The sequence below is a fragment of the Hemicordylus capensis genome, chromosome 8 (genome assembly GCF_027244095.1).
Source record: "Hemicordylus capensis ecotype Gifberg chromosome 8, rHemCap1.1.pri, whole genome shotgun sequence".
NCBI classification, from domain to species: domain Eukaryota; kingdom Metazoa; phylum Chordata; class Lepidosauria; order Squamata; family Cordylidae; genus Hemicordylus; species Hemicordylus capensis.
This window is the reverse complement of record NC_069664.1, coordinates 19,535,645-19,547,996: the sequence shown is the minus strand read 5'-3', so window position 1 is coordinate 19,547,996 and position 12,352 is coordinate 19,535,645. Positions and strand designations below refer to the sequence as shown.

Sequence of the window (12,352 nt, the reverse complement as noted above, 5' to 3'; positions counted from 1 at the left end):
TGACTGGTTCTTCTTTGGGAGCGCACTGTTGGAGATGCAGCTCCTGCATACCATCGACTCTTAGCACCAGCAACCACTAGGGGCATTAGGGGTAGATTCAACCAGTAAGGGCAATTCCTCTCTGATCACGCTTTCTCGACTTTGCTAGACTGATCGTTTCCCCAAAGAAATCTCCCCTCTTAAGCTCTCTAATATGGTTATGTGCTCAGCACACACATGCGGCCTGGTTGGATGCCCCTTTGAGCCAGCTTTTGGTCATGAGAACACGCCTATTCTGTGGTGGATAAAAGATAACTGGGGAAGGGAAGGATAGGACTTTACTCTCCTGTCACCCAAACAATGCAAGAGTGTGTGCTTTAAATTGATGAAATGTTTATAGTCGACTTCTTTTCTCACAGATGTACATAAAAAGAGGTATCGCCGTGCTTTGGAATCTTACTTACCACATTCTTGTCACATATACTATATAGATCGCCCTGTGGACATTTTTGCTGAAAAGCGATATATGAATATGCATAATGACAATATGCTTATTCATAGTGTGTTTGATCCTCTCTGGGGCCAAGAATGGGGGAAATCACTTTTGCTAGTTTGTGGTGTGTTTGTGGGGGAGGAAATCTGGTTGCGCACAGCCCTGATTGGCTAGTGTTTGTGACCTCATGAACTCAATTTCCCAGCAGATTTGCAGCATTTTAAAACTAGCTTTTATACAAAGTGAGGCAGCAAAATGAACTTTTGATTGCTTAAGAATATAAATGGTGCTTTGTAAAACCAAAACATGACAGACAGCTGCAAAATCTGGGGAGAAGCAAAACTGGATCAGTGGTAGAACTGCCAATATTTTAGCATGTCAAAGGCACTGTGAGGGCAGCGAGGGAGCAGGGCCTGCTTTGTGAGAGAGAGAAAGTGGTGAGGTTTCTGTTTTTTTCATGTACAAATAGATGCACCCCATGTACACACATCTCTGGAAGAACATCAGAGACTAAAAGCATTGAAGAGCAAGGCTGTTAATTTGTGTGAGGCTTGGATCTTCTTTAAACTTCTCTGTTGCTGTTAATGTGAACATTTGATCCTAGCTCATGTAGAAGGGGCAGAGGCATTTGTAATGTAAATGAGCATTCCGACCAACTCCAGGTTTTACTTTTGCATTGCAAATTGAGTTAAGAACAAATTGCCTAACTGAGTCATCGGTGCAAAACAAACAGCTAGTGTATGTATAAACAGAAAAAATCCCTTCCACAACATAACCTTAAAGAGATGAATCTTCTTCTGCTCCTACTCACTACCAGGCCTCCAAAGCAGATATTCACCAATAGGCCTCCAAAGCACCAGCTGATCTCCCCCCGCCCTGCCCCAAGGCAAGTTAAAATTGTTCCCATCCTCATAAGAAACTGAGATCAGCCAGAGAAATTAATGATTAACAGAGCTGCCCAAAGGTTCAGGTCGTAGCTACCGAGCCCAGTCTCCACCAGAGCAAACAGCATTCCCCAGATAAATTAAGAACAAGCCTAAGGACACCTTTGCTAAATAGTTCTTGTCTACCTTAGAGTGCCTTTCGCACCGCATATAAGCTACGAGGCTTCTCAAACTGGCGTTCCCAGACGATGCTGGACCACTACTTCTACTCTGTGTGGGTGCTTCCATGGCTGCATTTCCTTTCTGGAAGAGGCCATGCAGGAGGGAGGATGGTAATGAGATTTGGGGCTCTGAGTCATTCATTGGGGGCACGTGTCCCATGGGCCCCCAATGATGCCCCTGCATTATTTATTATTCTGTACAAACACAAACAATGAATATTTATATACCACTTTTCAACAAAAGTTCCTCAAGCGGTTTATAAAGATATAAATAAATAAAAGGGCTCCCTGACCCCAAAGGGCTCATAATCTAAAAAAAGAAACATAAGAGAGATACCAGCAGCAGCCACTGGAGGGATGCAGTGCTGGGGATGGATAGGGCCAGTTGCTTTTCCTCTGCTAAATAAACATAATCACCACTTTTTAAAAGGTGCCTCTTTGCTCAGTTAACCACTTCAGAACTGAGTGTTGGAAAGCAGTTTATATTCATAGTCGTCAGAGGTTTTAATTAGTTAAGTTCTTTAGTGATACTTTCCCTCTGCCAGGGAGATTGTTATTTTAAATCCGTTTTATTCTTTATTTTGATTTTCATTTTTTAAAAAAACTACTTGTAAGTTGACTTCAACTGCACTTGGCTGGAAAGGCAGAGGAAATATCTTTAAAATAAATTAATCCAGTTCACCACACAAACTCTTCTCTTCTCATCCCCGGCCCCAGAAGCAGACACACTCTCTCCACCTTTTTTAAATATAAAAACAAATACTTTTAATGCTCATTTATGAAAAATACATTTTTGAAACTGTACATAAAAATATTTCAGTGCCTTCCTACCTTCTTGTGCAAGAGAAGGGCCTCGATGTCATTAAAAAAAACACCCCAAAATACAGCCAGCATGAAAGCGGTTAGAGGACTCTAGTCTGAATTCCCAGACCTGTTAATACTTAGAAGTATAAATTATGTACTCTCTCTAGATTTATAAAAAGAAACAAAGATTCAAGTTGTCCATTGAATACATGGCATAATTGCACAATATGTATTAAAATGCTGAAGGCGTCCTTAAGAGTCAGTCATTAGGATATTCTGATAAAAGGTTATGCTATAATGTTACATACGGGTTAGTTGCACAAGCTGAGTGCCACCTCGTTATGAAAGATTTAAATATTTTGCAGTTCCCCCTACTTCAAGGGACCTGGAGCTCAGAAAAGCTTCTGGGTGAAGTTCCAGTGAGAATCAGCAGGGGGCAGAAGACACAAAAACAACAGAAGTCTCCATCCCCAGAACCAAAACGGTAGTATATATATATATATAGGGTAGCAGCAGAAGAGGACTGTATTATTATGGGCTCAGTTTTCACTTGCAGCAAACCAGGAAAAGCTACTGTGTAGAGACTAGATCCAAAGGCACACTTCTCCATGCAGAAGCTGACTTCTGCTCCTGGAAGAACCGTTTCACATCTTGTGCTAGAGTGGTGCAGGAGAAAAGCAAAACTAAACCCAAAGACGATCTTACTCTCGTGCAAGAACCTCCAGGCCTTTTTTGGACACACAGATGCCTGCAAACTAGTATAGAAGCTCCCCATTGCTGCACCACACACACACACTCTGGCATGCAAATGCTCTTTTGCACTGGTCTCGGTGGAAAAGCACAAGGGTCCCTCTTCTCCCAGTTCTTTGGATCCAGCCCAGCAGTCTCCACCCACCCGAAAAGCATTTTCACAACAGCCGCTGGGTGGCAGAAACGCTTGCCCAGGGCTGTGTTGACTTGAAGCTTCGCTTAATTGAACATTCTGCATGAAGAAAAACTGAATCCAAAATTCTGCATTAAGCAATGATGCATACATAATGCAAATTAAGCATATATGGATTGGAGCGGGGTGGGGGGATATGGATTGAGGATGATGAAGGGGGCAGTTAAATCCTCTCTTCCACCATGCCATGGTCCCAGATCTGGATTACCACGCCTCAGAAGCTGCCGTTTAGGGGTACAATCCCACAAGTGCCAACATGTGTTTAATGTATTTTAGCCCTTACTCAGGCCCTTCTGACTTTGAAAGTCTCGCAAGTAGACTCTGATCCCACTCTGATGTCACAAGGACTAGAAACTTGCTTTCTTAAAAGCAGGGCTGTGATTCTGTGGGTTTCCTGCCCTTGCAGGGATCCACAGAATGGACACACCCATGATCCACCCCATGATAATTGTCCACTCCAAAAACATCTCAAAAGAGTCTCTCTCACCATGGATGTCCACAGGACTTTTTCCAGGAGGAGGGGACACAAAAGCTGCAGCCCTAGACCCATTTACCAGGGTGCTTTTCACCCAAGGCTTTTAGCTTGCTTCTCCTCTGGAATGGAGGGAGCGTGTTCACCCACCGGCCAGATTTATGCCAAAGTCCCTGCGAGCTATTGAGGAGCACTTCACACAGAATTTGGGGTTTTTTAAATTGTGCGTTATGTGTTGCCTGATTTATATCTGGAGTTTAAAAAATCCACTTTTTGCATTGGTTTTTGGGGGGGGCAACTTCAAACTCGCAGTAAAACCTCACAGTAAACTTGGGTTAAAGCCTGCTGTGTGAAAAACGCCCTGGGAAGGAGAGCTGGTCTTGTGGTAGCAAGCATGGCTTGTCCCCTTAGCTAAGCAGGGTCTGCCCTGGTTGCATCTGAATGGGAGACTAGAAGTGTGAGCACTGGAAGATCTCCCCCTCAGGGGATGGAACCGCTCTGGGAAGAACATAAAGTTCCAAGTTCTCTCCCTGGCAGCATCTCCAAGAGAGGGCTGAGAGAGACTCCTGCCTGCAACCTTGGAGGAGCCGCTGCCAGTCTGTGAAGACAATACTGAGCTAGATGGACCAATGGTCTGACTCAGTATATGTCAGCTTCCTATGTTCCTATGAGTAAGCCCCATTGAATTCAATGGGGCCGGCGACTGCTTCCTGTGTCCCGCCCGCAGATGCCCATGTTTCCATCCCTTGGGAAAGGGATGTTTCCATCCCACCTGGATGGCTTCCCGAGGAGGGTCTGTATCACCAGCAGAACCTAGCCCAGGGGTCAGGCAAACTTAGCTATCCAACTGCTGTTGGACTACAACTCCCATCATCCCCTGGGATGACAGGAGTTCAACAACAGCTGGAGAGCCAAGCTTGCCTGCCCCCCGATTGTGATTTCAAACTGAGCTAGCCAATCCCGGCATGGCATTTCCTACTAGGAGACTAAAAGGGGAGTCGTACAGGGTACTGAGTAATCCCCGGAGAGCCACTGGTATTTAGAGGTGCCATGCCCCCCGGAATTCCAGGTTCCACCCAGATTTTAAGCATCTCACCCAGATTGCTTAGTTCACCCAGATTTCATTTAAAAACAAAACAACACAACACCCCTAAGCTCTAGCCCTTGTAGAAGCGGAGTTATGGAGCAAAATGTGCAGTCCCTCTTCTGCTCAGAAATGATTTTCAAGCCAATTTACATAATATGCAAATTAGGCACCCAGATTGGAAAAGCCAGAATATGGCAACCCTACTGGTATTCCATTAAACACAGTCTCTTTGCAAGAAGGTCCTCAGGGGGTATAAGACTTGGTGCCAGGAGGGAGGAAAGGTTAACACTGGGACGAGTGTGGAAGTTTTCTCCGGTTGCCAGAAGGTTTCTCATACAAAGTCCCCGTTGAGTCCCATTTATGGTGATGCCTTGAAAACGGCTCCTGCATGGGACACACGCACAGAGGAGTCCTGGAGGCAGAGAGCACAGAGCTGCAATGCCCAGACTCTCCGCCTTGCTTGGGACTGATGAAGCTGCTTGCCGTTCAGAGGGTCCCAGAAGCGATGGAAGCGTTTACACCAAGGATCCAGCTTGGCTTTGGGCAGGGACCATGACGGGCACCGCCCCCATTCGGGAAAGGGAGGAGGAGGAGAGCCCTTGTGGGGTGGAGGGCTCCTGGGGTTGGGCCCCGTTGGTCCTGTGGAGAGTGTTCCTATGGGCCGGCACATTGGCATGGTGGCCATGGATCCCGTTGGCCGTCGGTGGGAAGTAGAGGGGCAACGACTGGTTGGAGAGGCTGGGTGTGGGCGTAAGCGTCCCGCTCCGGAGGTGGCTGAAGGGCGGCTTGTAGCCCACCGTGCTGCCGGTGGCGGTGGTGATGGAGGCCGTGTCCGAGGCGGGCTTGGACGGGTACAGTTTGTGATCTCGGGTCGTGTTCAGCGACGACAAGGTGCCGTTCTTGGAGATGACGTCCGAACCGGGACTTTTCGCCCAGGAAAGCGTCTTGGGGGCAACGGCATCTTCCCTGCAAGAGGTGGGGAAACCAACGACAGGGTTAAGAGAGAGGGAATGTGTAGATTTTCTTCATCTACTTTTGGGGCGTCACTAGCAGGTGGCCCATGGGGCGTGGACCCCAATGAAGGGCTCAGAGCCCCGAATCTCAACAGCTCCCTCCCTCCATGACCTCTCCTGGAAAGGAGGTGCAGTCATGGAGGCACCTGCATGGAGCATGTGGAGGAGCACCTCGCCTCACCCAGCTCTCTGCAGCTTCCACCTTCATAGATGCTGCTGTATTATAACATTAGAGTCTTCTAAAAAATGTAAATAATCTGGAGGTACGATTGAGTGTAATTGTCAAAAGGTGGGGCTGTGAGCCCCAGCCCCACATCTTTTAAGTGCCTGGCAATCTCCTGTCCACTTTCCCTCCATGTAGGCATCTTCCCTACAAGAGGCGGAGGAAACCAACAACAGGGTTATGTGCTTCACAGCTGAAACGTGGCTCAAAATCCAGCCCTGGATGTTGACCACTTCTATCTACCTCCCCCCACTGTTAAATTTCAAGTAATAAGTAATACAACTAAAATTAATATATAATCAGATTTAAAGAAAAGAAGAGAAAAGAAAAGAAAAAAGAACACCTCCACAAAGAGAGAGAGAGAGAACCCTCTCTCCGGATCTTCATATTTAACATACAATATTTATCTCAACACCATGAGAAAGAAATGGAGGGAACGAACCAACAAACCAAGGTTTTAAAAAACCCGACTCCCTTGTTAACATCCTCAGCAGTGATTTATCAGAATTGCAACTGCCGGAAGCAAACTGGGATCAACAAGAAATGTTAAGTATCGTCTAGGCATCCAACGTGCTCATCAGCCTGGCCTAAGAATCTCGCTGAGCTCATGCCAGATATTTACAGTAAAAAGGGATTCTTACTTAATCTCATTGGCCATTTCATCTTGCGCTTCTTTCTTCTTCCTTCTGTAGACAAACAGATGAAGAACAACCCAGATGATCAGGCCAAGGCCAATGAGAGATCCCACGACGGCTCCAGCCACCACGGCTGCACTGACAGCTGCAAAGGGAACAGTGGCAGAGAGAAGATTGTAGAGGCGGGTGGAGATAAAAGTTGGGAATGAGGGGGAAAAATCAACTGAATTGATTGGAATTTGAATCGGATTCAAATCGATTCGACTTGAGGCTGCTTGCACTGAATGGAATTTGTTCGAATTGAATTCACCCAAACTCGAATCGAATTCACCCAAATTTGATTTGAATTTGATTCAAATTCACCCCAATTGAATCAATTCAAACGAATCCCATTCGGTGCAAGCAGTTTTGAGTTTAATCAATTCAATTTGAATCAATTAAGTTGAATTTTTTGCACATCCCTAATAAAAGGTCCAAGGAACAAGGCAAATGGGCAATGTTCAACGACACAGGTAATCTGATCCAGTTTAACACCACTAATAGTCAGTTCCCGTTAAACAACACGGCTGGGTGGATAATGGAATCGGTTTAAAAAACATGGGTAATCCAGATTTACCAACCAGGTAATAAATGGATAATTGGATCCAGATCAACACCATAGATGATCACAACTATTTCAACAACACGGGTAATCTGAACTAACCAGGTAATAAGAAGGTAATAAATGTTTTTAGGAAACAATTGAAGACATCCTTTTAGAGAAGCTTTATAATAGTTTATCCACTGCTATATTTGGTAGGTTTCTTAGGTTTTAGCCTTCCATTTATAACTTTTAATTTGACACTTTAAAAATGCATACCTTTAAACATGGTTTTAGCTTAGTCATTTATTTGTTTGTTTGTTTGTTTGTTTGTTTGTTATATTTACATACCGCCTAGTATAAAAATCTCTAGGTGGTGTACAGAATTAAAACATGAAATATAACATTTACAATTCATAAAAAGATAAAAATTACAGACAAAAACACGTTAAAAACACATTAAAATGTAAAAATCAAATCTCAGTTGAAGGCCTGGGAAAACAGGTATGTCTTCAGGGTCTTCCTGAAAGCAAACAGAGAAGGACTGTTTTAACTTTTTAAATGTTATTGTTACTGTTTTATATGGTCTCTATTTTATTGATGTTGGAAGCCACTCCAAGCAGTAGAGTACTGGAGGGGAGGGGCATAGATCTTTTAAATCCCAGAGACATATGTTTGGGCGGGATATAAATTTAATTAATAAGTAAGTAAGTAAAATAATTAATGTAATTGGATCCAGTTCAACCACCAGGCTGGATCTGCCCTTCTCCATTCAAAGTCTATTCGTAAGTGCATGTACAATCATTTCATGAATATGTGGATCTGGCTTCATTGGAATACACAAGACCTCTGTATCTCAGACAGGGCACCAAATGCCACCCTTCAAGCACTCACGTTCCCTCCCCCTTCCAAAAGGTCAGGGGCTGGAGGGCATCTTATGGCTGCCCCAATGATCTGCTGCCTAGGGGAATGACCTTACCTTTCCTCATGGAGGGGTCACTCTTGGGGTTCAGGGTTTAGTTTGTGGTGACCCGTTTATAATGACTCATTCACGCAGTAAGTCGCTGTATCCACAAGCCGTGAGCTTGGCTGTACAAACCAGCCATGAGAAAACAAGCATTTTCGCATATGATCCAATGAATGGCTTTGGGTCCAGGATGTGCCATTCTCCTATGCCATTCATGAAGCAGAGAAAACAGCTCATTCAAAAGTGAAAGTGAAAGTAATCTGGCGTAAAGGAAGTCAAGAACCGTTATGACAGGGGTCCTCCAACTTGGATCTCCTGATGTTGTTGCTGGACTACAACTCCCATCAGCCACCAGGCACAATGACCCTAAACACCCATTCATTTATGCAAAATAAGGTGGAATGCACCATGGGTCAGAGAAACATTTACAGAGCACACGAATGAGCGAATTTGATTCATATTATTTGCTTAAGGCAGAACTGTTTTAAGCTTAGCAATAAACCTGCTAAATTTCTGTAGGGGAGAATTCGAATCAACCCCGTATTTAACAGAGGAACCCAGCCTGATGAGAACGGAGCTCAGGGAGGCGATCTGGAGACAACTGCTCGAGGTCAGAAACAAGTAAAGATCTATTTTAAGCAGTTACAAGCTGCGATAGAAAGCCTGCACCCCGTGCTAGCTACTTCATGATGGAAGGCAGAAGAAAGAACAGAGAGAACAAAGGAGGGGAGGAGTGTCCTAAGAATATCAGTCTACCAATCACAGAGCAGAGATACAAAAATGAGAGAGAACAAGGGGGCAGTTGTTCTACACCAGGGATTCTCAGCGTTGGGTCCCCAGCTGTTATTGGACTTCAACTCCCATAATCCCCAGCCCCAGTGGCCTTTGGTTGGGGATTATGGGAGTTGAAGTCCAATAACATCTGGGGACCCACACATTGAGAATCCCTGTTCTACATTCTCTGCCTCTACGCCTAACTCCCCTAGTGGTCAACAGGAGTTATTAGCATTGAGAGTTAGTGCCTATGGAGTCACATCTCCAACAGTTCCATCCTGGCCAGAGGGTTCAGCATGCTCTACCCTTCCGTTTCTACCAAGGGCTCCCTCCCGGCTCCCACCAGCTGCCCACAGCGACGTCTCGCCATTCCAAAAAGACACTCACTGGGGTTCACTTCCAGCCTGATGGTGCAGCTGGAGCGGCCGGCATCGTTGAACGCGTTGCAGACGTAAGTCCCAGACATGGCCATGGAGAGGTTCGTCAGCCTCAGAGTCCCCTTGTGGACGTCTGCAAAATAAACCGCACCCTTCAGAGCTGCAGCTCCATACTGATCTGGGTTCCAACCTGTTCATCCGTGGCACCATAGCAAGAAGCACTGAGACGAGATTCCCCCCAACAAATGTCTCTACCCTGGAAAACTAAACCGAGCAAACCCAAAGAGGCACCTTCTAAGTGGTGGTTCACTTATATTTAGCAGAGGGAGAACAATGGTCCCTATCCACGACCTATAACACCCCTCCTGGTGTCTCCTTTGTGTTTCTCTTTAGACTGCAAGCCCCACCTTGCTGGATCAGGGCCAAGGCCTATCTAGTCCAGCAACCTGTTTCCCTATGGGGAGCCTCTGGAAAGACCACAGGCCATAGATGAAGGCATGCCCTCTCTCCTGCTGTTGCTCCCCTGCAACCAGTACTTGGAGGCATCTGATCACTGAGCCTGGAGGTAGCCTATAGCCATCAAGACCAGTAGCCATAGGTAGACCATGAAATAGTCTAAGCCCTTTTTAAAGCCACCCAAGGTAGTGGCCATCGTCACATCCTGAGACAAAGAGTTCCACAAATTGATTATGTACTGTGTGAAAAAGAAACTCCCTTTTGTCGTTCCTAAACCTCCTGGCAATTAGCTTCATGGGGTGATCCCTGGTTCAAGAAGAACACAGAGACCCCAGTCACACAATAGACAGGCTATTCTTCCTCTTATACGCCCATTCCAGGAATAATCAGACACCAGTATCCTGCTGCTAACTGAGCAAAGAGGCACCTTTTAAAAGTGGTGATTCTCTTTATTGAGCAGGACCCTATCCATCCCCAGCACAGCGTCCCTCCAGTGGCTGTTGCTGGGGTCTATCTTATGTTGCTTTTTTAGATTGTGAGCCCTTTGAGGACAGGGAGCCATCTTTACTTATTTTCTCTCTCTATGTAAACCACTTTGGGAACTTTTGTTGAAAAGCAGTATATAAATATTCATCTGACTGACTTTGGCTAGCAGGTTTGGGAAATGATTCTATACTAATCTAATTCGTACATATATGTTTCTCCACTGATTCGGATTCATTTCTAAAATATATATTGCAGTGTAAAGGTAAAGTGTTCCATCGAGTCAATGTCAACTCCAGGTGACCACAGAGCCCTGTGGTTTTTCTTTGGTAGGATACAGGAGGGGTTTGCCATTGCCTCCTCCCTCACAGTATGAGATGATGACTTTTGCCATCTTCCTATATCGCTGGTACCTGATAGAGGTGTTTCCCATAGTCTGGCGAACACACTAGGAAACAGTGCATTCCCATAGTCTGGGAAACATACCAGCGGGGATTTGAACCAGCAACCTCTGGCTTGCTATTCAAGTCATTTGCTCACTGTGCCATTAGATGGCTAAATATTGCAGGGTGCCATCTTATTCCCAGAAGTTTTGCGCACCTCATGATATTGTAATTGATGATTTCTCCCCCTACCTTGCACAGGTGAAAAGAAAACTTGAGAGGTGGGTCCAGTGCGTTGCCAATGGTACGTAGGGACAGGTTTGCCCGAAGACGACTTGCAGCTCAGGCTGATATTCGCCCCAACATGAGAGCTTCCATGAACGTCACATTTTGGTTTAGATGGAGGGACTGCAAATAAGGAGGGTAGAGGAATACCTGCATTAAGGAAAGTCTGTTCCAATGTGATCATGTGAAAAATGTTAGCAGAGCAGCACCACCTACTGGCCACAAATAAAACTGTAGCTTGTTCTGAACCCATCAGCGATAAATTCTCACATGGCTGTATTCAGCTCAGCACCCTTCCACTGAAATCTTGGGTGCTTTGCTTTTTCATGCATTGCTTGCTGCACATTGTTGCCAGTTTGCGAAGCTTTGCACATGCTAATTTGCAAATTCTTAAATTAAATTAATTTAAGAACATAGAAATATAGGCAGATGCCTTCTACTGAGTCAGAGCCATGGGTCCATCTAGCGGTGTTGTACACACTGACCGGCAGTGGCTCTCCAAGGTTTCAGGCAGGAGTCTCTCCCAGCCCTACTTGGGGATGCTGCCAACTTGGGACCTTCTGCATGCAAAGCAGATGCACTTCCACTAAGCTACAGCCCCCTACCCAACAAGTGAAGTGTGTTCTAAGCATATGCAGGAGAACGTAGGAAGCCGCATAAGCTGCTTTATACTGAGTCAGACCATTGGTCCATCTAACTCAGGACTGTTTAACCCTGATTGGCAGCAGCTCCCCAAGGTTTCAGGCAAGAGTCTTTTCCAGTGCTACCTTGAGATGCTGCCAGGGATTGAGCCCCATTGAGCCTCCACTGAGCCCTATCCCCTAGGGGTAATATCTTACAGCGCTCACACGTAGTCACCCATCCAAATACAAACCAAGGCAAACCCTGCTTAGCAAAGGGGACAATTCACACCACTACCACAAGACCAGCTCTCCTCCCCAATCTATGCATTTCCATCAAAGTCTGCAAACAGTCCAAAGGCACACGGGCCTCCCCATGTGACTGGTGCCTCCAGATCGCACACCAGGCCAGGTCATACAAACAAGGTCCTGCTGCACGGAAGCACACTTTTTTTTCTACTCACACTGGGAGTGCTGAGTGTCTGGGATTTGGGAGAGTTTCTAACACCTTGTGTCTTACCCTGTGCTGTGACTAAACAAGCAGGAGAACCATCTGAGCATCCCTTAAGTTGCAAGGGGTTCTAATGGCTGTTGCCAACTATTTGGCTTACACAAGTGTGGGCCTGAAAGAAAATGTTGCAGTATTTCCCTGGTGTGCATGCAGTACCTGAGT

The 12,352-nt window shown here is 45.7% G+C and overlaps 1 protein-coding gene across 1 annotated transcript in view; it reads right to left on the bottom strand.

The window, feature by feature from the left end:
* Positions 1-2,316: 2,316 nt before the first annotated feature.
* The window catches only part of ESAM (endothelial cell adhesion molecule), a 79,209-nt gene continuing 69,173 nt past the window's right edge, over positions 2,317-12,352 (bottom strand). Inside the window, exons 4-7 of the mRNA XM_053270075.1 lie at positions 11,027-11,182; positions 9,463-9,585; positions 6,761-6,899; positions 2,317-5,849 (exon numbers count right to left, since the gene is read on the bottom strand). Coding sequence (XP_053126050.1) covers positions 5,399-5,849; positions 6,761-6,899; positions 9,463-9,585; positions 11,027-11,182 — 869 coding nt within the window. The 3' untranslated portion in view covers positions 2,317-5,398. The remainder of the gene's footprint in view (positions 5,850-6,760; positions 6,900-9,462; positions 9,586-11,026; positions 11,183-12,352) is intronic.